General features: G+C 43.6%; 1 protein-coding gene across 2 annotated transcripts in view; it reads right to left on the bottom strand.

Annotated features, from left to right (window-relative positions):
* Nucleotides 1–224: 224 nt before the first annotated feature.
* The window catches only part of LOC121870065 (phospholipase A2-like), a 38,698-nt gene continuing 14,229 nt past the window's right edge, over nucleotides 225–24,693 (bottom strand). For both annotated transcript variants that reach the window (XM_042371815.1, XM_042371813.1), the window contains exons 2-6: nucleotides 19,116–19,264; nucleotides 8,297–8,466; nucleotides 7,794–7,953; nucleotides 6,501–6,659; nucleotides 225–2,826 (exon numbers count right to left, since the gene is read on the bottom strand). In XM_042371815.1, the coding sequence (XP_042227749.1) occupies nucleotides 2,739–2,826; nucleotides 6,501–6,659; nucleotides 7,794–7,953; nucleotides 8,297–8,466; nucleotides 19,116–19,264 (726 nt within the window). In that variant the 3' untranslated portion in view covers nucleotides 225–2,738. The remainder of the gene's footprint in view (nucleotides 2,827–6,500; nucleotides 6,660–7,793; nucleotides 7,954–8,296; nucleotides 8,467–19,115; nucleotides 19,265–24,693) is intronic.

Here is a 24,693-nt window from a genome sequence, read left to right as displayed (position 1 = left end):
TAGAGGAAACAGTGGCGTTAGCTCAACACTCAAGTAGATTATCTAATCATGATTGAATTCCCGTTCACGTACAGTATAATTAGTTGAGACAGATCAGGATTGCATACTGCTACCGTAAACACACACACACACTACCGGTAATTAATTTAACGTGCATGACAAGCGTTTTCCACATAGCTTGTAGTCCACTTTGTGTTGATTGGCTATGAAATAAAACTAATGAATTTCTTTTATATTTTTTACTGTTGTGGAAGTGACATGCTCATACCAATATGAAATGTAATAATTATGCCTTCCTCACCAGCAAGACTGTATAAGAGATTCAATACCAGATTCTGTGTAGAGTCTCCTGCAGGAGGTGGCAGTCAGACAAGGCATGATGGAATACTAAACTGGGTGTGTCTCAGTACAACACACCCTTCAACACTACAGGGTTCTCACACCTACTTGGGAACTTTTTTTGCTTAGTTTTTGTACACAAAATTATGGCACATATGTTATTTGACACAATTATACAATAAAACTATATTGTAATAAACTAGAAACTAGGGTGTTTCTTCTTTAATGTTATACAGTATAGGGGATAAAGTTACAATTGTGAAATAAATTTTATGTATCCATATAATTAATTTAAGACAAAATATTATAATTCGTATGAGTTCTACTCATCAATGGCAAGTAAAAGTGAAGTTTAAGTAAGTGTGCAAGTATTCAGCGTAACATGACGGCATTGTTGTGTCAAACTTTAAGTATCAAACATTAAATTCAAGAGGAGTTGTTGGCCTCGCAGGGCACATCTTAACTAAACTCTACATCAGTCTATGCTCGAGAATACACGCTTATGAGGCCTATCAAGATATGGAAGGTTACTTATAATACACAAATCTTATGCACGTAGTTACTCTACTGTAGAATCAGTGTGTGAAGTTTACTTAAAACGCTAAAAGCTACTTTTAATAGGTAACATATACAGAGTAACTCAATGTTAACTCGTGTGCAAAATAAGTTAAAAAACAAAATAAAAGTCAATCTTAAGCAAAGTTACATATGCACACAGTTACTCATGTAGTTTCCTTTGTGCAAAGATACTTATACTGTAATGGAACAGCACTCTGATGTAGAGTCGCTGTGTCTGTATGTTAGTACTGTATACTGAAAGTAACTATTCTCACTTCAAGTCACTTAAAATGGAAAAGTTATTCTTGTATCGAGGCAAAGTTTCCTACCACAGCAGGATGTACTTAAAGTTAGTTTTAATACTGAAACACTGGTAGAAAAGGAAGCTACTTTGTGCTTAGAATATTAGATAATAAGGTGTTACTTTATATAGTGCGAATAAGTTACTTTGTTGAAATAAGGTAGTTTTTGTTAAAAGAATGAAAACAATAAATTTACTTTGTGAAGAGACAATGGCAATAAAAGTCTTTGTTTTTTATATAATTGTAATTGAAGTCACTTATGTAAATATTATGGCAAGGAAGTCACATTTCAATATAATGAATCATCTCAAGTGTGATACTGTTATGTCACACCTGGTTGAGACATGTTATACTGCATGTTAAAATACTGTGAAAGTCAGTTTACACTAAGATACTGCTGAGAAAGTTAATCATAGGTTGAAATACTGATAGAAGAAGTTGTATCATGTTTACATCTTGATAAGTAGAGGATTACTTATAAAGTGAAGTAGGTGGACTGAGTCTGTTTTCTACTGTGTATCCAAGGCAGAACCTGAGCCTGTCACGTGTCTACTCTCTTGGTTCATTTCCCGAGTCATGCTTTATATTCTGCCGATAAACTATTGAAATATTTCCTATCTTTATTATATCACTTAAAATTGTCCTATAAAACCTTTCCGTTCTTACGCTCCTTATCTGTTTATTTTAGAGCTTTATAATGAAGAAAGTTGTTCGTTACCCCGAGAGTATGCGCTATGGGGTAGTGTCGAGGTAAGGAACCATTTGTCTTCTGTACAAAAAGTCCAAAATATCTACTTCGGTGCGCAAGAACGGCAAAGAAATACTAAAGTTCTCTAAATTCTGATTTTTCCCCTTGAACCTAGTTAATTTTATATACTTTTATTTAGTCTGTTTATTTTCGTTTAAATAAGTCCTCATCAAGAATTGTTAGACAGTATTTTGACAGTTTGGCAATACTGTATTTCTTTTTTATTCATTATTTTATTGTGACACTCATTGTAATATTTCCCTCGTTATTAAACATTATTTTTATCTGATCCTCTACCAAGTTTATTCTCCGAGTGCAATATCGTAATGTCGATGTAATGTAATCATTTCCATTATCAAATTTCCTTTATGTTTTTTTCACAAGGTCTAATCACATTATTTTTATCCCTATAGTCGTCATCGCTATATCACAGTCCATCTACTTTTGATTTTAAATTCATTCTACAATATTTACTTCCCGGTGAGGGATCACTGAAATAAAAGTGTTTTAATCTTCGCGCCTTACGATTGCATTTTATAATTATTGAACTTGTTCCAGTTTTCGTAATATTGTGTTTGCGTTATTCATTGTGTTTGTTTTCATCGTCAACATTTATTTATTTTGTTTGCTCACTCATTCTTTTCTGTAGTTTCGTGACCTCATTGTATTTTTAGTCGTTGATGAAATTTGTTCTATTGTTAAGTCACCTCCAGTTGTTTTTTTGGAGGTCATCGTCGTTGTCTTCGTCAGGTCCTTCTCGAATAGGTCTTCATCGATCAGGTCCTCTTCGGCTACTCAAAAGACTTCATATCGAACACCTGCCAGCGAGGTTCACCTTCTTCATCGAATTCGTATTCCTGACACGCCTGAGTTAGTAGTCTGTGGGGGAAGCAGGGAGAGTTAGTACATAAGAACATAAGAACATAAGAAAGTGGGATACTGCAGGAGGCCGACTGGCCCATACAGGGCAGATCCCTTTCACACCCATCCCAGCACGTCCATGTGCCTATCCAACTTCGTCTTGAAGCTCCCTAGCGTCCCCGATCCTACTATAGCACTCGGTAGCCTATTCCACATATCCACAACTCTATTACCAAACCAGTGCTTGCCTATATCCTTTCTGAATCGGAATTTATCTAATTTAAAGCCATTTGTTCTAGTTATTTCGTTATTACTGAGCTTCAGAACATCTTCCATTTTACCCTTGTTAATCCCACTTACCCACTTGTACACCTCTATCATATCTCCCTAACTCTACGCCTCTCTAATGAATGTAAGCCTAAGCTTTTCAGTCTTTCTTCATATGGAAGGTTTCTAATATTATGGATCATTTTTGTCATTCTTCTTTGTACTCTCTCCAAAGAATCTATGTCCATTCTATAATAAGGACACCAGAACTGAACCGCATAATCCATGTGTGGCCTCACTAATGCTAGGCCACACAGCCTATTAACTCTACTCTCCCCACAGTAGGCTGTGGGGAGAGTAGAGTTAATAGGCTGTGGGGAGAGTAGAGTTAGTAGGCTGTGGGGAGAGTGGAGAGTTAGTAGGCTGTGGGGAGAGTAGAGTTAATAGGCTGTGGGGAGAGTAGAGTTAGTAGGCTGTGGGGAAAGTGGAGAGTTAGTAGGCTGTGGGGAGAGTGGAGAGTTAGTAGGCTGTGGGGAGAGTAGAGTTAGTAGGCTGTGGGGAGAGTAGAGTTAGTAGTGTAATGATTGATTGTCAGACCAAAGCTTACAGCCCAGAATTATTTCACATATAACAGCAAGTACACTACAGACCTCGTGGTACCACCACATTCCGGGTTGACACACCTCAGGTCGACCCTAGGGACTTGACCTCGCCCGCTAATGACGTGAGTTAGCTGGGTGACCGACAACCTCACCTAACCAAGACACCTGGGCAGGACCACACCTGCACACAGCTATCCAGATCAAACCAGTTTAGTGTTAATTGGCAGAGGTCAGAGCCGGCTGTTCCTCCCCCATATAAAGGCCCTGCAGTCCCGTCCACGGCACAGTAATGACTCTCTAACCCTCTCTCACCATGAACGGTTACGAGTTTGATAACGTGGCGCGGATACCGTCCGGATACGCCGACCTGCCCCAAGAAACTAAACCTCCTAGTTCTCCAGAAGTTCTTTGAAACTAATGGGATCGTGGGGGTCACCAAGGTGGAACGTCTAAAGCTCCATGGTGACATCAAGATCACCTTCGTCGAGAAGGGCATGCCCGTACAGCTCGCGGAGATCCCAGACATCAACGGCATTCCATTTAAAATGATTGCCTACATGTGGGACAACCTGAAGCTGGGAGTAATCTCCTACACCGAAATTGCCTACATGGACCAAGCAGAGCTGAGTGAGCTTCTCAAGGGGCAACTTCAAGTTGTGAAGAAGCTGTCCGACACCACTGCCCTCATCGGACACCACTCCACCTTACCCAAGGAGGCTCAACTGGCGTGGGTAACTGTGCCAGTCAAGCCCTACTGCAGACCGATACGGTGTTACAAATGCCAGCACTATGGACACACTGTAAACAAGTGTGAGGCGCAGGAGGACACCTGCTCCATATGTAGCAGCCGCGGACACCACTACACTGTCTGCCCCAACAAAGTTAAAAAATGCGCTGCTTGTGGTGGCCCACACTCCTCCGCCGATCGGACCTGCCCCAAATGGAAGGAGGAATGCAGGGTAGCCAAGGCTCGTCTTGAGAAGAAACTGAACTACAAAGAGGCCCTCCTTGCTGTACGCTCCCAAGAAAAGAAAAAACCAGCAGAAAAGAAACACCAAGAAAAGAAAACTCAAGAGAAGACGCCCACCACACAGAACCAAGAACACCACGTGGCCCGTGGAGCTGAAGCCCACGTGGTCAACCTCACCGACTCTGACTTCCACACCTATGAGGACTTAATACACAAAGAAGACGAACAACAAAACCCAAACACCAACGAATGGACACTTCAAGAGAGCAAGAAGAGGAGGAGAGTGAGAAGAAAATCGACATCAAGCTAAGAAGACCAAGACATCTCCTCCACACAAGAAACCAACACACTCAATCAAGCCGACCAAGCACTGAACATCCATTACCCAACCCAACACGCACCTGACGCTTGCCCTGACGCTAGCCTGGCTTTGTCTTGTCGCCTCCCTGCCGCGTCCAGGCGAGTTGCTGCTGCCTCCATCTTATAATCCCTCACGCAAGCGGTGTTTAGCCACTGCATCTGTTCTCTCCTCCTAAAATTCACTTCAATCCTCCCTTTATTCTTCCCCTGAACCTCCTTCCCCCCTGTCACTAGCATTTCTATTCTATTCGTCCACGACAGACCCTCCGATGGAGACTTTCTAATGACTGCTTCACCCTACAAACAGAGCTGGTAGCAATCTCAAAGGCCCTACAACACGCTGCAACACAACACAACACAACAAGTCCATCATAATTCACACGGACTCGAAATCGGCCATGCAGGCGCTGCAACACAGTCAACCAAGAGACAACATAAGAACATAAGGAGTCTGCAATAGGCCGGTTGGCCTGTGCATTGCAGCTCCTGGGGAGAGTAGAGAGAGTTAATAGGCTGTGGGGAGGGTAGGGAAAGTGCGTTAATGTTCGAAATAAGGCAAACAAAGTATTGGGTTTTATATCTAGAAGTGTAAGTAACAAGAGTGCAGAGGTCTTATTGCAACTATATCTTGCGCTAGTCAGGCCGCACCTCGATTATGCGGTTCAGTTCTGGTGCCCCTATTATAGAATGGATATAAATTCACTAGAGTCGGTGCAGCGAAGAATGACAAAAATGATTCCGGGACTTAGAAACCTTCCATATCAGGATAGGTTAAAGAAACTTAACTTGCATTCCCTAGAAAGACGAAGAGTGCGGGGAGATATGATAGAAGTATTTAAGTGGGTGAAAGGAATCAATAAAGGGGATATAGATAAAGTTCTTATAATATCCGAACAGGATAGGACTCGGAGCAACGGATTCAAGTTGGATAAGTTTAGGTTAAGGAGGGAGATAGGAAGAAACTGGTTCACAAATAGGGTGGTGGACGAGTGGAACAAGCTTAGCAACTTTGTAGTAAGTGAGGGAACTCTGGAAAGATTCAAAAGGAGGCTAGATAGATTCATGGATGATAGAGAGTGGTAGTCACTCTCGACAGGAGCTGCCATGCACAGGCCAACCGGCCTATTGCAGACTCCTTATTTTCTTATGTTCTTATGTTCTTATGTGAGAGTGACAGCCTAGGTGGTGTTTCGTCATTACAGGGAATTGTCAACCCGGGTAGTTTTAGGATGGTTAGATTAGGTGAACTTTTATGTTAGGTTAGGCTACATGTTATAGAAATCCATGAAAAGTAGCACCTCCAGCTTATTTCACCTGACGAATAAACACCTTAACGCTACCGAGGTAAGGGTGAGGCTAAGTAAAGTTAATAAAATAAGGAAAGGCGAGGTTAGCATGTTCTTCATATGATCTTACATTAGAATAAATAAGGTGAGATGAGAAGACTTGTACAGTAAACATAAAATGCTACACAAAGACCGAAGATAACTCACCCGGCCCACTGCTTACATCCCTTGGTGGGCTTGGCCAGACGGTAGCACTGGAAGAGGCCTGTCGAGAAGTAGGCTGACCCCACTTCTTTAGCCTCGCCGCTTCCCAGCCCCACCTTCATCAGGCACTTCCTGAAGCTCTCGTTACAGTCGCAGTGTGTCCTGTAACGCAGGTATAAAGTTTCAGGGTCTAGTATAGGTGGGAAGCTTGTTAGCGGACACGCCAGTAAGTTATTGGCCATAAATGTCAAATCTGTTTACCTGTGAGTTAATGGCTCCTAAAGTTTGACGCAACTATGTCCTCAATACCAGGTCGCCAGCATTCAGTGTTATATGTCAAACTTTCGTGTTTGATATTCTAAATAGACATACAAGCACAGAATAACACTGTGATGCAGAGCAGCTTTGGTGTGATGAAAGGCGTCACAGTGTTGCCAGAAAAACTGATTTGGGAAAGTCGGAAAGTGACAAAGGATTTAATGTAACGTGGTTTTTTCTCTCACAGGTCTTAGTATACGAGGCTATATTGTTGGCCATACCTCACCCCTTCCCTCTATATATATATTTTTTCCCCTAAAACCTTTATTTCTTGATTGTGTTTTTTATTTTCATATCCCTTTCGTTTTGTTACTTATTCTTTCACTCCTATGCTTTAAGACCCTTCTCACCTTCTTGTTTTCAGTAATAAACAAACAATTCTATATTCTGTACTGTTTTCACTTTCATTCCTCTTTCTTTCTCTTGGATTATTTTCATTCCTCGTGCATTCTTCATCCCTTCACTCTCCCATTTCCATGTTCCGAATTTTTTACTTCTCATAGATCTTTCATTCCGACAAGCTATCATCCTCCCTTCCTCTTTTTTACCACACTAGACTCGTTTTTCTACCTGCTTGAAGTATCCATTTCTTCCATTCCTCTCATTCATTAACCATCTCTCTCTTTCGCATGACTGTTTATCCATTTCCTCTCCTCGACCTATAATTATATAATTATTCTCATCGTTGTTGTTTTTTCTGAGTTGTTTGCAAGGAGATACGTAACGCCACATATGCTTGAGGCTACAGAAGCTTGGAACTGCACAGGAGGTAAGTTGACACACTCATTATTTTTCTAGTTTAATTTTTCTCTCCTCTGCCTTTACCCTCTCCCCCTAAAATCTATCTCCCTCCCCCATTACTCCCTCTACCAAGATGCATTCCCCGTTTTTTCTTCCATTTTTCTCTCCCCCGAAATAACATTCCCTCCTTTCATCCCTCACTTTGCTGCCACTTGTTCTAGCCTCTTTCCTCCTTACATGGTGAAGGGAGAGTCGTTGGAGATGTTGTGTCGGGTCTGGCCGGGCTCTAGGTCGTCTGGACAGAGGTCGTGGTCTCGGCAACAAGCGTCCACCTCACGTAAGGGTCCCAGGTCGTCCAGCCCCTCAGCCACGTTCCCTGTGCCGCACCACTTGGTACCTGCAGGGGTAGGAGAGGTATGAGTGACTATAGGGATTTGGTATACATCCGATAAAGCCTTAAATGACAACTGACGTTTCTGCTATAATTTAATGGAAACTAGTTAATATAAGGTAAAAGTAATGCTTAAATTAAGACGCCGTTTACAGTCTTAACTGAACTATACCTAAATTGCGTTAAGTTAAGTTAGTAATGATGCTTTTCATAGTTTGCATTATAATTGTACATACAGTAATGGTCGTCTTAAATTTTCGAGAAAAAATAATAAATGTCAGTCTTACTAGATGAAGGTTAGGTGGAACTGTTGTCAGTCTTATTGGGGTAAGAATGTTGGCAGACTCACCTGGGTATATAATATGAGGGAAATTGGTAGCAGAGGGAGGTTGGTTGCGCTTGTCGTGGGCGGCGCGGGCGTAGCAGGCGGAGATGAGGGCAGTGAGCTCGGCAGCCTCCACCACGGCCACGGGACTCTCGCTTGACGCCAGTTCTCGCATGATCTCGTCCACGATGCGTCTGTGGAGGAACACCTGGGAGTGAGGGACAGCCGGCAGCATGAACGGTGAAACACTCGGGAGGAGAAAATAAATTGTTCTTTAAAGACAAAACAAAGATCTTACCTCCTCCCTTGACTTCCTAGCCTCGTAAATTTGGCTAAATGTTTGTTCGCGAAGCATGTTTGGATGCGAACCCCATCCCCCAGTGGAATATTGACCTAAAATAAAACTGGTTTATTTAGTATTCATTTGCATTACAATCAACAGCTAAGTCAGAATGGTCTAGTGTGTGTGTGTGTGTGCATGGTTGATATGTTTACTGTTATAACAAATGCATTGTTGTTGTTGGTAAGTGACACTTGCAATATATGGTGCTCGTTTGTTTGGGTTTACGACTACCACGACCTATGTTACCCGAGCAGCCAGCCAGAGCTAACTGTTACTGTCTTTCATTTCATTGTTTACGCCCTACCGTTGCCAAGCAGTAATTCAAGAGACGGATTATTATTTGTTTATTATCTTGGAAACTTTATCTTAAAATCAACGTGTCTCTTATTAAATTGATAAATTAGGAAAGATACGCTGATAATCGTTGGTGGGTGACGTATTATCGGTGGTGTACCAGATGTTGGTGGCATCAAAGGAAGGCACTCGCCTCATGTCTTCAGACCATCGACAAAATTCCACCTCAGAGCTCCATGAGGTACTCTACTCTCTGGACGGAACCCATAATCTAAATAACAATAAACTGGAATGACATAATGACACCAGCTAAACTTAAGTCCCGGTCCCAAGTTATCAAAATAATCTCCCAGAAATCACTAAACTCAATCACGGTTTATATTTTGTAAGCACTAACACCAACTGGCTCGTCTGTATCTCCCAAAAGCGCAGGAAAATCTGTGAGAGTATAGCAGGGGGCGTCACAGAGCGGCTCAGGCTGGATGAACAAGACGAACGAGCTAGTGGACAGGTCGTATAAATACTGCATGTGTTACAGAGTTTATAAACACTGTCGTCTTTATTTATTTTTTAATTGAAAATATCACATTGGAGTTTAGTATCAGTATCGTCATCTCAGTTAGACCTGTATTGGAGGGTTTGTGTTAAGTGAAGACTGGGTTTCTATGTCCTTCCGACCCATTTCATCGCCTCTTTAGTCACCCGTGGAATGTGGAGGTTTTCTTTAAGGTGCGACCCTCCAAGCCTTTCCGGGCCCAAGTGTGGCTGACAGGGGAAGAATGAACGGCAGATGGGAATTACGCCGAGGCATCAACTTAATGAGCAAAAAACAGGAAATGCGTATAATTCAAGTAATGGAAAACCCGTAAGATTCGTTTTGTGGTGATAATGTTAGCGTAAACGAATTTCGGGAACTTAGTCACGGTGAGGAAAGGTCGATGCTAAGGCTCACTGATACATCTTGACCTTTATATATTTTCTTCGTTATTTTATAAGATTCTGCAAACATTAAAGTAGGGAAGGAGCTATATATACTGTATGTAAAAAGTGATCCTCGGGCAGACTAAGGCAACCATTATAAAACCGAAATTTTAAGTTTGCAAGTCTTCTAAATTGGGCAAAAAATGGCGCGAAACTTCTATTTGGGCATGACGCTGGCGGCTGATGGAAAATAAGACAAATTGGACAATCTGCAAAATCCGGTACAGTCGTATATATATAAAAACGTCTATAACCATTCTTATTTTTCCTTAATATAACGCTTAATACAAACATATTCCACCTAGGGTAGCCGAGTACAACTGAATATAATTATCTGAATCCTTTCCGGGCACTGAGGACCCACAACAACACACCGCATTTATTGACCTCTGACCTATGCTATGTGTAGATACTGTAGGAGTGTAGGTGACTGTAGTGTGGCAGGCGACCTCATCAGCCACCACCATCACCCCCCCCCCCACCACCACCCACAGGTTACGAGCTTATCACCATCAACCACACCACTTTACGTTATCACCATAAAACCTGTCTTTTTCGCCAAAGTTCAATCTGGAGACCGCGGATGGTAGTAATGGGGTTGCGGGGGGCAGTAATGGGGTTGTGGGGAGCAGTAATGGGGTTTTGGGGAGCAGTAATGGGGTTGGGGGGAGCAGTGGGGTTGCGGGGGGCAGTAATGGGGTTGTGGGAGGCAGTAATGGGGTTGTGGGGGCAGTAATGGGGTTGATAAGGTGGTGGGGATGGGGTAATGGGGAAGCATGTAACATCCTTGAGGAGGGAAGGAGCGAGAAAACATTGACGTGGCGGTGATTGTAATTTGTGTTCTCCCAAGGTCTCTCTTCTCCTCTTCTTCCTCCTCCTCCTCTTCGTCTTCTTCTTCTTCTTCTTCTTCTTCCCCCTCCCCCTCCTTAAAAATTCCATTGAAACGTATCATTGGGTAAAAATATGATAAGGAATATTACGCTGGACAAAATGTCACCCCCCAAAGAATGTCGCACTTGACAAAATTCTTCCAGCTCGATATTTTTGAAATCCTACTTCCCTGTTTGGTTAGGTTAGGTTATTTAGGCCACTCTAGGTTAGGATACACCAAGCTTGGTAAGATTTGGATAGGTTAAGTGACGTCAGATTAGGTCAGGATAAATTAAGTCAGTTAAATTAGGTTAGATTAGTTTGGGGATTTTGTGAGGATGTTTGTATTAATAATAATTAAAAAATGACGACAGTGTACAGAAGAGAGAGAGAGAGAGAGAGAGAGAGAGAGAGAGAGAGAGAGAGACCAACTAAGAACAAACACAAACATAACGTTAAAATGAACATAACTGACGACCACCATAACAAAAGAAAGGAACATTTCGTACTACAAATATTCGCAAAGTTTTGGTGTTCTTAGTATTGTCTCGCCTGAAGCAAAATACTGTGGAGCAATAAGCCAGAAGGACATTAGGTCTTAAGGAAACTCGACTTGGAACAACTTTGTGATGTTGTTCTGCAGGTGACATTTTTTTCCGGCGGGAAATTATGTGGGGAATTTTTCTTGGCGGGATTTTGTCCACGTACCGGAATTTCACAGGAAATAAGTTTTCTGCTCTAGCTCGGGAGGAGATGAAGAAACATTTATGAAACCATTAGAATATTGCCTCCACCAGCAGCTGACGATGGCAGTGCTCGCTGGGTCATCAGTCATCACATAGTGTTCTCGTGGCTAACACCGTCTGCCACTTTGTTATGTGATTTATTATTCAGAATTTTTTAAATATTTTCTTCCTGCTAATTATCCCTGTTCCGGGTCTACTTTCGTCTTTCGCCTTTATTCTATCCGGTTTAAATGCATTTTTCCATCAGTTCTCATTTAAAAAAATATACTAAGTTCTATGATTCACCAGGGACGGAGTTAATGTGCAAGAACATATTATTTCTTGCTTTTTGGGGCGCTTAAATTAGCTATATTCACTGAGTCACATTACACACTCATACTCAACATGCAAAGCGATTCAAGTTTAACGCGAATGTGAAGGAGCACGATATTTTTCCAGAGTAAAATGGATCATTTTCAGAGTCTTTTAATTAATAGAACTCTAACGGTGTATTAATAGCACAAGAGCTCAAACTCCCACAGTAAACATTTCAGTGAGTAGCGGCCTTTGAAATATTTAGTCCTCGCAATATAAAATTCTAAACGAAAATATCCAGTTTGTTTAGACATCCAATGCCGACATCAACAACTTTTTACACGTTTCTTTATACGAAATGTTGAACCCGAAGTTTGTGGAAAATTTCATTAAGCATTTCTGAAAAAAACTGTTGAGGTGAGCGATATATGAAGCCTGGTCCGCACCCCACCACACGCACACTGTTGCCAACTCTTACGGTCATAGTCACACTGTTGCTAACTCTTACGGTCATATTCACACTGTTGCCAACTCTTACGGTCATATTCACACTGTTGCCAACTCTTACGGTCATATTCACACTGTTGCCAACTCTTACGGTCATATTCACACTGTTGCCAACTCTTACGGTCATATTCACACTGTTGCCAAATCTTACTGCCATAGTCACACTGTTGCCAACTCTTACGGTCATATTCACACTGTTGCCAAATCTTACTGCCATAGTCACACTGTTGCCAACTCTTACGGTCATAGTCACAAGCCAACTTACTGCCATAGTCACACTGTTGCCAACTCTTACTGCCATAGTCACACTGGTGCCAACTCTTACTGCCATAGTCACACTGTTGCCAACTCTTACTGCCATAGTCACACTGGTGCCAACTCTTACGGTCATAGTCACACTGTTGCCAAATCTTACGGTCATAGTCACACTGGTGCCAAATCTTACGGTCATAGTCACACTGGTGCCAACTCTTACGGTCAGTCACACTGTTGCCAAATCTTAACACGATATAATAAAAAAAATAGCGACTCAAAATAGCGGCCCATATAAACAAAATAGCATCTAGAATAGTGAAAATAACATCCAATATAAATAAAATGTCGACTTAAAACACAAAATAGCCAAAAACTAACCAAAATAGCATCCCAATATGAACAAAATGGCATCTTAAATAATGAAAATAGCGCTAGTGTTATAATGAGAAGGAGATGGTAGGATTGACGAGTGTGTTTTATGGTCACCGTGACGAGCCTTCACTGGCGCCGGTAAAGCTGTGATTCATGAATACTTAATGAGGGTAATTTAGCCCAGGTGGTGTAAAATGAATAAACCCCCTTCAGCCAGATAATGAAGAAACGTCCCTTGAGGTTCGTTTATGAATGGAGAAAAGTCCCTAAAATTCGTGAGGGAGAAAAAATACCTAAAATTCGTGTATGGGGTAAAAAAAATTCCTAAAATTCGTGTTAGAGGGAGAAAAAATCTCTAAGAATCGTGTATGAAGGAGAAAAAATCCCTAAAATTCGTGAGGGAGAAAACATACCTAAAATTCGTGTATGGGCTAAAAAAAATCCCTAAAATTCGTGAGGGAGAAAAAATCCCTTCGTCTCCCTCAGTTCTCTTTTTCCTTCATCTCTCTCTCACTTCGTCCCCCTGTTCCTTCCTCTCCCTTTCTCCCTCCGTTCTTATTTTCTCCCTCCCTTTGCGTTGCCAGGGGATGAAATTACCACAATTAATCAATCTTCTTCATTCCTCTTCCATCTCTATGCCTCCCTCCTCCCTTCGCCTCTCTCCTCCCTTCGCCTCTCTCCTCCCTTCGCCTCCCTCCTCCCTTCGCCTCTCTCCTCCCTTCGCCTCCCTCCTCCCTTCGTCTCCCTCTGCCTCCCTCCTCCTTCCTTCCCTCCTCCTTCGCCTCCCTCCTCCCTTCGCCCCTCCTTCATTTTTCTCCCTCCTCCTTCGCTCTCTCCTCCTTCGTCTCCCTCCTCCTTGCTTCCTCCTCCTTCGCCTCCCTCCTCCCTTCGCCTTTCTCTTCATTTCGCCTCCTCCTCCCTTTGCCTCTTTCCTCCCTTTGCCTCTCTCCTCCTTCGCCTCCCTCCTCCCTTCGTCTCCCTCCTCCCTCGCCTCCCTCCTCCCTTCCTTCCTCCTCCTCCTCCCTTCGCCCTCTCTCCTCCTTTCGTCTCCCTCCTCCTTCTCCCGCCTCCCTCCTCCCTTCGTCTCCCTCTTCCTTCGCCTCCTCCTCCCTTTCCTTGTTCCTGCTTGGTCAGCATCAAGTGTCACCCCTGGACCCACGCCAGCATTGACCCCCTCACACGCCTACCCACGCCCACTACACTCCCGCATTAAGAAGACATGGGCGGATGATTGAGGTAGGCGCAGGCGTGGGGTTATGAGGTAGACAGGCGTGGAGGCAGGTGTGGGTTATGAGGTAGACAGGTGTGGGTTATGAGGTACAGGCGTGGGTTATGAGGTGACGTGGGTTATGAGGTGGACAGGCGTGGGTTATGAGAGACGGGTGTGGGTTATGAGGTAGACAGGCGTGGGTTACAGGCGTGGGTTATGAGGTGGACACGGACACAAAGAAACGGACGGACACAGGGGACAAAGAAACGGACGGACACAGGGAGACAAAGAAACACGGACGGACACAGGGAGACAAAGAGAACACACACGGACGGACACAGGGAGACAAAGAAACACACGGACGGACACAGGGAGACAAAGAAACACGGACGGACACAGGGAGACAAAGAAACACGGACGGACACAAAGGGACAAGGACTCAAGACTCTCATCCATCTCCCACCAACAAGGGAAGCAGTCAAGGGAACCATGGAATGTGAAGGAGGAAGGGAGGGGGGAGGTGAGGGTAATAGATGAGGGAGGGAAAGAAAGCTAGGGTACGGATTGAGGGGAGAGGGAGGGATGAGGGAGGGGGTGAGGGAGAGGGGGAGGCATGGGTGGGGGAGAGGTGGGTGTGGGTGTAGAGCTGGAAGACGAAGGAACAAGGTAATAAAATACACGTCCTCTGGGGAGAGAATCAGGAGTTGGCAGAAGATGAGGAGGAGTGAGAGCAGGCGGAGGAAGAGGTGGAAGAGGAAGGCCTGGAAAGGGTGGAAGAGTAGGAGGAAGAGGAGGAGGGAGAGAAGGGGGGAGGCGGAGGAGGATGGGGTGTTTGAGGCAATGTGAGTGATGGAGGGAGAGGCGGGAAAGAGAGGTACGAGTAATGAGGAAGGGGAGAAGAAAGGGAGTAGGAAGTAGGGGAAGAAAGGGAAGGGGAGGAGGAAGAAGGGGGGAAGAAATGGAACCAGAGGAAATGACAACATGGTGTAGGAGATTATTTTACATCCTGTCTAATGAAGAATATATATTTTTTTTAATCTCTTGGGGGGCAAATCCTCGAGAGATGGTTTTGTTTATGACTCTGTAAATGTAGAAAGACACACGTAACTAAAACCAGGAATTATTTTGTGTGTTCGTGTATTTTACGTTTCATATTAAGTAGAAGATTTAACATTTTCACATATATTGAGTCGTTATCGATGTGTGTGAGAGATTATGGCATACTTTAATTATGAGACGTGTCACGGGAAGAGAGTGCTGGGTTGAATTATCGTCAAGGCTCTCCCTGTGCTGTGTGATGGTCGAAGGAAGTATTTTATCACAGATCCTCCACTCACTCGTACACTCAAAACACATTAGTATATCAACATCGTCGATTGTCTGGTTATTCGACAAAAGAGACCTCAGTGAAAGAGTCCCTAATGGATTCAAGAGGAGGATTCCACTCTGCATATAAACTCAAGGTGGGGGAGATGACCGGAATGTCCCCGTACTTATGCAAATCCCGACGTTATGAGTCTGGTCTAGGCCTTTAAGAAGAGAGGTTGCATGGATGCCGATGAGTAGTAGGCTTTTGGCTACCGTGATCTGGCTTGGACTTAAAAAACGAGGAGTAAAGATGAAAGCCAATTTGTTGATTTATTGTTTGAAATGACTTAATATATCATCGGTATTAGTAGTAGAGGTGAACACACTGCCTTGCTGTGATTGTGAGGCAGCTGTTGCGATATCCATTGCTTTGGTCCAGCAGCTAAAACTGAACCACACAGAGAAGCTGAATGAAAAGCTATACTCTGATCAGCTGTGTCCTGCATTTAGCTTCTTAAGGGATACGACTTAATCCCATGGATAGGTGAATAAAATCTGGATAAAGAGAGTCTGATTTATACTCGGTTCAACTTAGCATATCAAGACGACTTTTCCAGACAACAGATAAATGGGATCACGATATACATTATTTACACGTTTTTTAAATGCTGGTTACTCTTATTTGCACTGTGTCTCATTAACTGACATTCCATACAACGTTGGGGGTACTTGGGTCGAGATAAATAATAATCTTAGTTGGTAAATGTATGGAAATTGAGTGTATGAGAGGCCAGGTACACTAACAGGGTCCAGGGCTGATGGGGAGTGTATCAGAGGCCAGGTACACTAACAGGGTCCAGGGCTGACGGGGAGTGTATCAGAGGCCAGGTACACTAACAGGGTCCAGGGCTGACGGGGAGTGTATCAGAGGCCAGGTACACTAACAGGGTCCAGGGCTGATGGGGAGTGTATCAGAGGCCAGGTACACTAACAGAGTCCAGGGCTGACGGGGAGTGTATAGAGGCCAGGTACACTAACAGGGTCCAGGGCTGACGGGGAGTGTATCAGAGGCCAGGTCCACTAACAGAGTCCAGGGCTGATGGGAGTGTATCAGAGGCCAGGTACACTAACAGGGTCCAGGGCTGACGGGGGTGTATCAGAGGCCAGGTACACTAACAGAGTCCAGGGCTGACGGGGAGTGTATTAGAGGCCAGGTACACTAACAGGGTCCAGGGCTGACAGGGGAGTGTATCAGAGGCCAGGTCCACTAACAGAGTCCAGGGCTGATGGGGAGTGTATCAGAGGCCAGGTACACTAACAGGGTCCAGGGCTGACGGGGGAGTATTGAGGCCAGGCTACACTGAGGAGTGTATCAGAGACCAGGTACACTAACAGGGTCCAGGGCTGACGGGGAGTGTATCAGAGTCCAGGGCTGACGGGGAGTGTACCAGAGGCCAGGTCCACTAACACGAGAGGTTGGCTATTAAATGTTTCCTTTCCCAGCCTGAGAAGATCAAGCACGGGGTCAGCTCTTAAGCCCGCCACTCAGTCATGGATTTCCCGGTAGGATAAACCTGTCCCCCTGAAGCCATGATATATTCAATCCACGCAAAGGTGTATGTTCCTCAGGTAATGGAAGAGGAAAGTAGGATGGAGAGGAAAGTAGGAGGAAATGGAAAGTAGTGGGAGAGGGACGTAAGTGGAAGAAGTGGAAAGTAATGTAGAGGAGGAAAGTAGGATGGAGAGGAAAGTAATAAGAGGAAGAGGAAAGTAATAAGAGGAAGAGGAAAGTAGAAGCAAGAAGAGGAGAATAAGAGGCAGAAGAGGAAAGGAGGAGTAGGATGAGAGCAAGACAGGAAGGAGGAGATACAATAGTAGTCGTAAATTCGTAATAGTAGTAGTACTAGTAGTGGCAGTAGTAAGAGGTGGAATAGTAGTCGTAATGGTAGTAGTAAGAATAGGAGGAAGAGGAAGGAAGGAAGAAAGTGGAGGGCAGGAAGAGGAAAGAGACACGCAGTATTAGGAAGCTGGAGATAGAGAACGCGGGATGTTGACAGGAGCCAGAAGTTATGTGACGCCTTTGATCCAGTGTTGATGTTGGTTGATGTGTCGTCGAGTCTCTCTCTCCTCTCTCTCATTCTAGTTTTGTCTTTGCCCCTTTCTCTAGTGTCTTTTCTATGTCTGTCTGTAGTTCTCCTCCTTCTCTATTTGTATATACTTTTTGTTCTTTCTCTGTTTTTCTTTATCTCTCGCTATCTTTTGTCTTATCTCCGAGTGTGGAGTCAGTTGGTAAGGCTGAGAGTTCTTATCAAAGGTGTTAGGCGCTATCCCTCCCAGTCATTTTTCCTCTTTTTCTCCCTCGTATTTTTCTATTTTCATTCCAATTGCCAATAGGACTCTTGATATTGCTGGAACTGGAGTCAACAACGGCGTCAGGGGAGACCGAATCACCAAATTATGTAGACGCTCAACGAGTATCCCGCCAACTTGCTGTCTCGATGAGCTCCTTTCTTCATATCCTTGAACTGTATTAAAATTGGATCTCTTGAGCTTACAGTTATTTCACTATTATTTATTGATACATTTTAACGTTTTCTGTATTTATCTATTTATTTTTTATTTTTTTACTTTTATGATATTCAGTATTCTTGAGTGTTAAGTAGTTCTAATTAGGATTTTTTCCGATTTCATCTTGAGTGAATGTCCTCTCAGTGCAACTTGCCTAGTGATATTTATTCTCGTTTTTTAATGTATTACTTTTTAATTAATTTCTCGTATTCATTTCCTTTTCCATCAAGTCTATATTTCTCCAAAGTGTATCTCTAATAACATTATTTCGTTGTTACCTCAGCTTCATATATTTTGAATAAATTTTTAATAAACACCTGAAGTATACTCTATATTATGCTAACCAACACTCGTAGCTAAACAGCCTTGAGTCCAGCTGTCACCACGAGCTTAAAATATTTTTAACCCAATTACACCAAAACTATTATACCCGCGCTACTGAAATTTAATGCACAGTATGTGTACCCACAGAAGTTTGGAGAAGACGTTGGTAAAAGTTTCTCTCTATTGCTCTTACAGTTAAGAGAATTACGACTCTCTTCAACTTACATCTTTATTTAGGTTCGTAGTTCACAGTTGTTTACACCTCAGCGCCATAAGGAAGTAAGCGTCCTCCCCACACACACTTGAAATTTATTATATTTTACGGTTTTTGTTTCTTAATATTAATGTTGTTTATTAGTATGGTTTAATTAATCTTACACCTGTACGCTATCCTGTCGTTATGCCATCACCTGTTCCTCCTTACTCACACCTGCCTACACCTGTTCCTCCGTACTCACACCTGTCTACACCTGTTCCTCCTCACTCATACCTGCCTACACCTGTCCCTCCTCACTCATACCTGCCTACACCTGTTCCTCCTCACTCACACCTGCCTACACTTGTTCCTCCTCACACCTGCCTACACCTGTCCCTCCTCACTCACACCTACACCTGTTCCACCTCACACCTACACCTGTCCCACCTCTCACCTACACCTGTTCCACCTCACACCTACACCTGTCCCACCTACACTTATCTCTCCTTTCCCCTCGAATTTACATCAACACCTGTCTTTCAACTCCACCTGTCCAACACCTGCAACTGACTCACCTGTCGCCAAAGAGAACACAGTCTCCGGATTGAATGTCGTAGTGGAGGAGTCTGCCAGCGGCCTCGTCGGTGTAGTAACTACCCGGGACTGGTACCGCCCACGACCACCACCACGACCACGCCCACAGCACCACGCTCAACCACCGCATCTACAGGGGGAACACAACAGCGTCAAGGAACCTGTGTATAGTAAGGGGGGGTGGAGAGGGGGTGGTGGGGAGGGGGATTAGAGGCTTGTGTATATGGAAGAAAGGAAGAAGAGGGGGAAGAGGAGGAGGACCTAGAAGAAGAGGAAGGGGAGGAAGAGGTAGAATAAGAAGGGGAAGAGGACGAAAACGAAGAAAAGGATAAGAAGGAAGATGAGGGGAGGAAGAGGAGGAAGGAAGAGGACGAAGGATGAATAAGTAGGGAGGAGGAAGAAGAGGAGGTCTAAGAAAAATAAGAAAAGGACGAAGAGGAAGAAGAGGAGCAGAGGAAGATGAAGAAGAAGAAAAAAGTAACATAACAAAACAGGAATCACTCAGGTGCCATAACTACTGTACACCATCATCAACACCTACAGGTTAATTGACACTATGCAATAGAGGTCAACAGGTATATAAACTCGTTAAGGTGTTCTCTAGATAAGATTAAGGTAGGAAGACCCTCTTAACCTGCCTTAACAATGAAAGATACAATTCACTTATACAACGGTAACAATATTATCATCGGTAGGTCATGTCAGAGGGTGGATTAAAATTAAATCCCCTGGAGTGTTGGAAAATGAAAGTCTTTTTCTTTCTTGATCACCTGAAGATTAACCACCCTAACACTATTTCAGGGGGTTAGGTTAGGTTAGGGTAGGACAGGTTTGGTTAGATTTAATTAGGGTAGAACAGGTATGGTTAGGGTAGGTTAGGTTAACGTTAGGTTAGGTTAGGGTAGGTTAGGGTAGGTTAACGTTAGGTATGTTTAATCTTTAGGTGATATAAACTGGGGTAATTCAACCACAAAAAGTATTGAACAAAAAATGGTACAAATTTATGGATATTTCAGTTCATAAAATAAAAACAAATACACCGAAATATTCTCAGGATATTACTCGACAACAAAGACTTATCTGTTACCTGACAGAGAGAGAGAGAGAGAGAGAGAGAGAGAGAGAGAGAGAGAGAGAGAGAGAGAGACTCCAATTTGAAGTGAATCCGTAAAGTGTTATGAAGATACTGTCAAGAGAACATTCACTTCACCTTGATAATAAACAAAAGCTGTCATAACAACAGTAAACAACTCAGACGTAGACATGACTGAAGTGACGAAACACCTGAGTGGTAACCTCCAGTCAGTCAAGATCTGGAGAGGCGACAGCTTTGATAGCGATGAACTTGGAAATAAGAGTAGAGGACTATCGCCAGAAATTATCTCTGTCTTGAATGGTGGAGGTTGACGAATCTTCTGGCAAAGGAGAGTATTTCCTCAACACACCAGCAGTATTCTCCTCAAATACACGAAGGAGTGTCTCTCCCTACCACAATTCTGTTGGCATTCTCCAACACACCAAAGTATATCCCTCTCCTCAACACACCCAGCGAGTATCTCTCCCTAACACACCCAGCGAGTATCTTTCCTCAACACACCCAGCGAGTATCTCTTCTCAACACACCCAGCGAGTATCTCTCCTCAACACACCCAGCGAGTATCTCTCCTCAACACACCCAGCGAGTATCTCTCCTCAACACACCCACCTAATATCTCCCCTGACTCGTGTGTTGACAAAGTGGCAACACATACCTGATATTCTAACATTATTACTTTACGAGTGGCAGTGTAAAGTTGTTGACATAGGCAGAGAGAACAAGGAGGGAAGGGCTAAATCAACAACCTTTAAACTCTTCAACTTTTGCACCACCTCCAGCAATATCCACACGTTCATTAACCTCCCGAGAAGAGGAGCGAATGGATCAATATACTGGATTCTCTTTAGCAGCTAGGAAGACGGAGATAGTATCCTCCCCTCCTTCAAGTCTTCCTCAATTCTCAAAAAGACTCAGTTAAATTTTCTTATTAAATCGAGAGAGAGAGAGAGCCAAGACCTCGCAATTTTACTAACTTCAACTTTCTCGTAAGATATGGCGGTCTTAATGGCGTCGAAATGGCACCAAGACTCTAGTACATTAAGGTGATGTCTTCTCTAATGCCAGATTAAAGGGGGAAGGGGGGAACTTATCGTAAAGAGTTTTGAGAATCTCCCCCCCTCCCCAGAAACCAACAGATCCGCTCTTCATTATCATAACGTGACGTCCCCCCACCCCTCTCCACCCCCCGCCCCTCACTATCACCCACAAGAACCTTCCTACTGAACTACAAAGCCATGGCCCATTCTTGATCATCCCCCCCCACGATAACACCTCCAGAATGAACCATAAACACTTACCTGTCATAACCACACCAACAGGGAAGCTCTACACAGGTTATTATAGTCGCTATCATTATGCACAGGGTGGAGGACGGAAGGCATGCAAGGTGAAGCACTAGGTGGGCGGCAGGATGGATGGTAGGGTGGGTGGCGTGGTGGGCGGCAGGATAGATGGCAGGGTGGGTGGCGTGGTGGGCGGCAGGATGGATGGTAGAACATAAGAACATAAGAATGGAGGAAACTGCAGCGGGCCTATTGGCCCATACTGGGCAGTCCCGTTTACACCCAACCCCTATTGCTCATATAAGCATCCAACCTATGTTTGAAGCTATTCAGCGTATTCGAGTTAATGATGATATTTGGTAACTTGTTCCATTCATCCACCACTGTTTCCAAACCAGTGTTTACCTATTTCCCGCCTAAATCTAAATTTGTCTAATTTAAAACCATTGTTACGAGTTCGCTCCTGGTTGGATAGTTTGAGTACCTTTGTAATGTCCCCTTTGTTTAGCCCTGCCTTCCACTTGTACACCTCTATCAGGTCGCCCCTCGCTCTACGTCTCTCGAGGGAGTGCAAATTAAGATGCTTTAACCTGTCTCTATACTCAAGTTTCCTAATGCCCGGGATTAGTCTTGTCATTCTCCTCTGAATTCTTTCCATGATTCTCATATCCATTCGTAATACGGGTGACTCAGAACTGAACTGAAAAATCCATGTGGTCTCACAATATAAAGACAAGTTGTTTTAGGATGACCTGCTAGTCTTGTAACCAATACTCCTTGTATGGAACCTGCGGTGTGGTAAGGCAGGATAGATGGCAGGGTGGTGTGGGTGTGGTGGGTGGGCAGGGGTAGGCGGCAGGTGGGTGGCGTGGTGGGGCGGCAGGATGGATGACTGTGGGGTGGTGGGCGCACAGATAGATGGCAGGTGGGTGGCGTGGTGGGCGGCAGGATAGATGGCAGGGTGGGTGGCGTGGTGGGCGGCAGGATAGATGGCAGGGTGGGTGGCGTGGTGGGCGGCAGGATGGATGACAGGGTGGGTCTGTTATTGAGCACACCAAGGGTTAATTATCTTAATTGAGCACCGACGGCCTCCATTTGATGCCTGGAAAAATATTTGGGTAAACAAGCTTATTGATGTGTGTGAGTGTGTAGTAATAATAATAATAATAATAATATATAATAATAATAATAATAATAATAATAATAATAATAATAATTAACGGTTTATTGAAAAAGTTCTGCAGCCCGAAGGCTGAAAATATACATTGGACATAAATGACTTATTACATACATTGGTGGTTTAACAAAAGCCTTCATTGGAGAAAGGTAAAGGAACATACAGTGAATATACAGATTAATGTTTACAGTGGAGGTCACGTAGATCTTGTGCACTGAGGTGTTGAACAGCAAACACGTAGTGTAGTAACTCCCTCACAGATGGCGTTATGAGGGGCATCACGTGTAGTAGTTCCCTCACAGATGGTGTTATGAGGGGCCTGACGTGGTGTAGTAATTCCCTCACAGATGGTGTATGAGGGGCCTGATGATGTAGTAATTCCCTCACAGATGGTGTTATGAGGGGCATCACATGGTGTAGTAATTCCCTCACGGATGGTGTTATGAGGAACCTCACATGATGTTGTAGCAATTCATTCACTACGTGGTGTCGTAGCATCATGGGGACACCACGTGGTCTGGTGTCACAGGACCTCTCTCATTCAAGTAAGTGAGGTGTGGTCCCAGGCCTCCCTATCGTGGACGGATTAACACATAGCTGGTGTTGTTGAGTCTCAGGGGCAATTATAACTGGGTACCTGGGACCTCACTGTGTGAAGGTAAGCGTGGGTAAGACTCAGCTGTTACTGCCGATTTGTTTTTCACTGATTTAAGCACTGTTCATCACTATTCAACACTGTGTGGGTGTGTGTGTGTGTGTGGGTGTGTGTTTTATATACAGGAACACAAAGATGAATAACAAAAAACTTATCTTTCATCACACACACACACACACACACACACAACACTTAAGGAGGTGCTACTAAGGGCCGTCGGGAAGGGGGGGGGGTGACTCAGCTCCACCGCTCACTGCACTGCGTCACCTACAGTATAGTACATTAGTGTGTCTTACCTCGGCTCAGTGTAGTCAGTGTCCCATAAGAGAAGAGAATATCCCACTACACGATTTCATACTGGACAACCCCCTCCTCCCCTCCCCTTCAAGAATACACCACCTTCAAAGTTTCCATCGGACAAATTTTAGCCATATTATTCAGTATAAGAGAAAAATCCCATTGGACAATATTTCCCACTGGACAAAACCTTCACAAAGTGGACATAATCCCATCAAGCGTTAATTTTCCTAATACACTATTACGTAAAGTTAGGTACCGTTATATTAAGTTAGGATTAGTTACGTTATATCATGTTTAGAGGGTAAGTTGAGTTAGGTTAGGTTTGGATATGTTATTTTAGACTATGTTAGAATAAATTAGAATATATTTTTTGTAAACTAGAATAGGTTGTTTTCATATTATATCAGGTTATGTTAGATCGGGGTTTAGTTCAATAATTAATTGGGTTTCCATATCCGATCGTAACCCAAGACGCGAAGGTGAACAATTTCCTCAATACTGTATACTCTGCTCTCTTGCTCACTCTCTCTGTAAACTCTTTCTGTGTAAACTCTCTTTCTCATACACACACACTTCCCTTCCCGAGCCTCAGCTGTTGGGTTTACTCAGCAGGAATTTAGGCATTAACAAACTCAGCCTCCAAGCCACCAGTAGTAGTTCTCCATCTTCTGTTAGTAGTTGTTCTTGGTCTTCTTCTCATCAGGATTCCCTTGTGTATTTTCTGTATAGTTGTATAAATTTTATCACTACTCGAAGATGGTTAGGTTAGGTCACTCGCCACAAGGTCTTCAGAGTTAGATGCAGTGTAACCCCAGACTGTGTTTTAATGGTTGACTGAACTAGCTACATGTAGTTGGTGTTAAGTTATTCTCTAAGTGAATACTGGGCAGGTATTCCAAGGTGACAGTGTATAGCTTAAGTCCGACGTTCATGTGTCTGTGTGTGTGTGTGTGTGGTTTGAAATGCTCCTGTGGCTAATCTAAGGAACCAGACGTAGGTAATGGTAGGAAACACACACACACACACACACACACACACACACACACAC

This window comes from Homarus americanus, unplaced genomic scaffold (assembly GCF_018991925.1).
Source record: "Homarus americanus isolate GMGI-L3 unplaced genomic scaffold, GMGI_Hamer_2.0 scaffold27875, whole genome shotgun sequence".
Classification (NCBI taxonomy): Eukaryota; Metazoa; Arthropoda; class Malacostraca; order Decapoda; family Nephropidae; genus Homarus; species Homarus americanus.
Note: the sequence above shows the minus strand (reverse complement) of the source record. Positions and strands in the feature narration are given on the sequence as shown.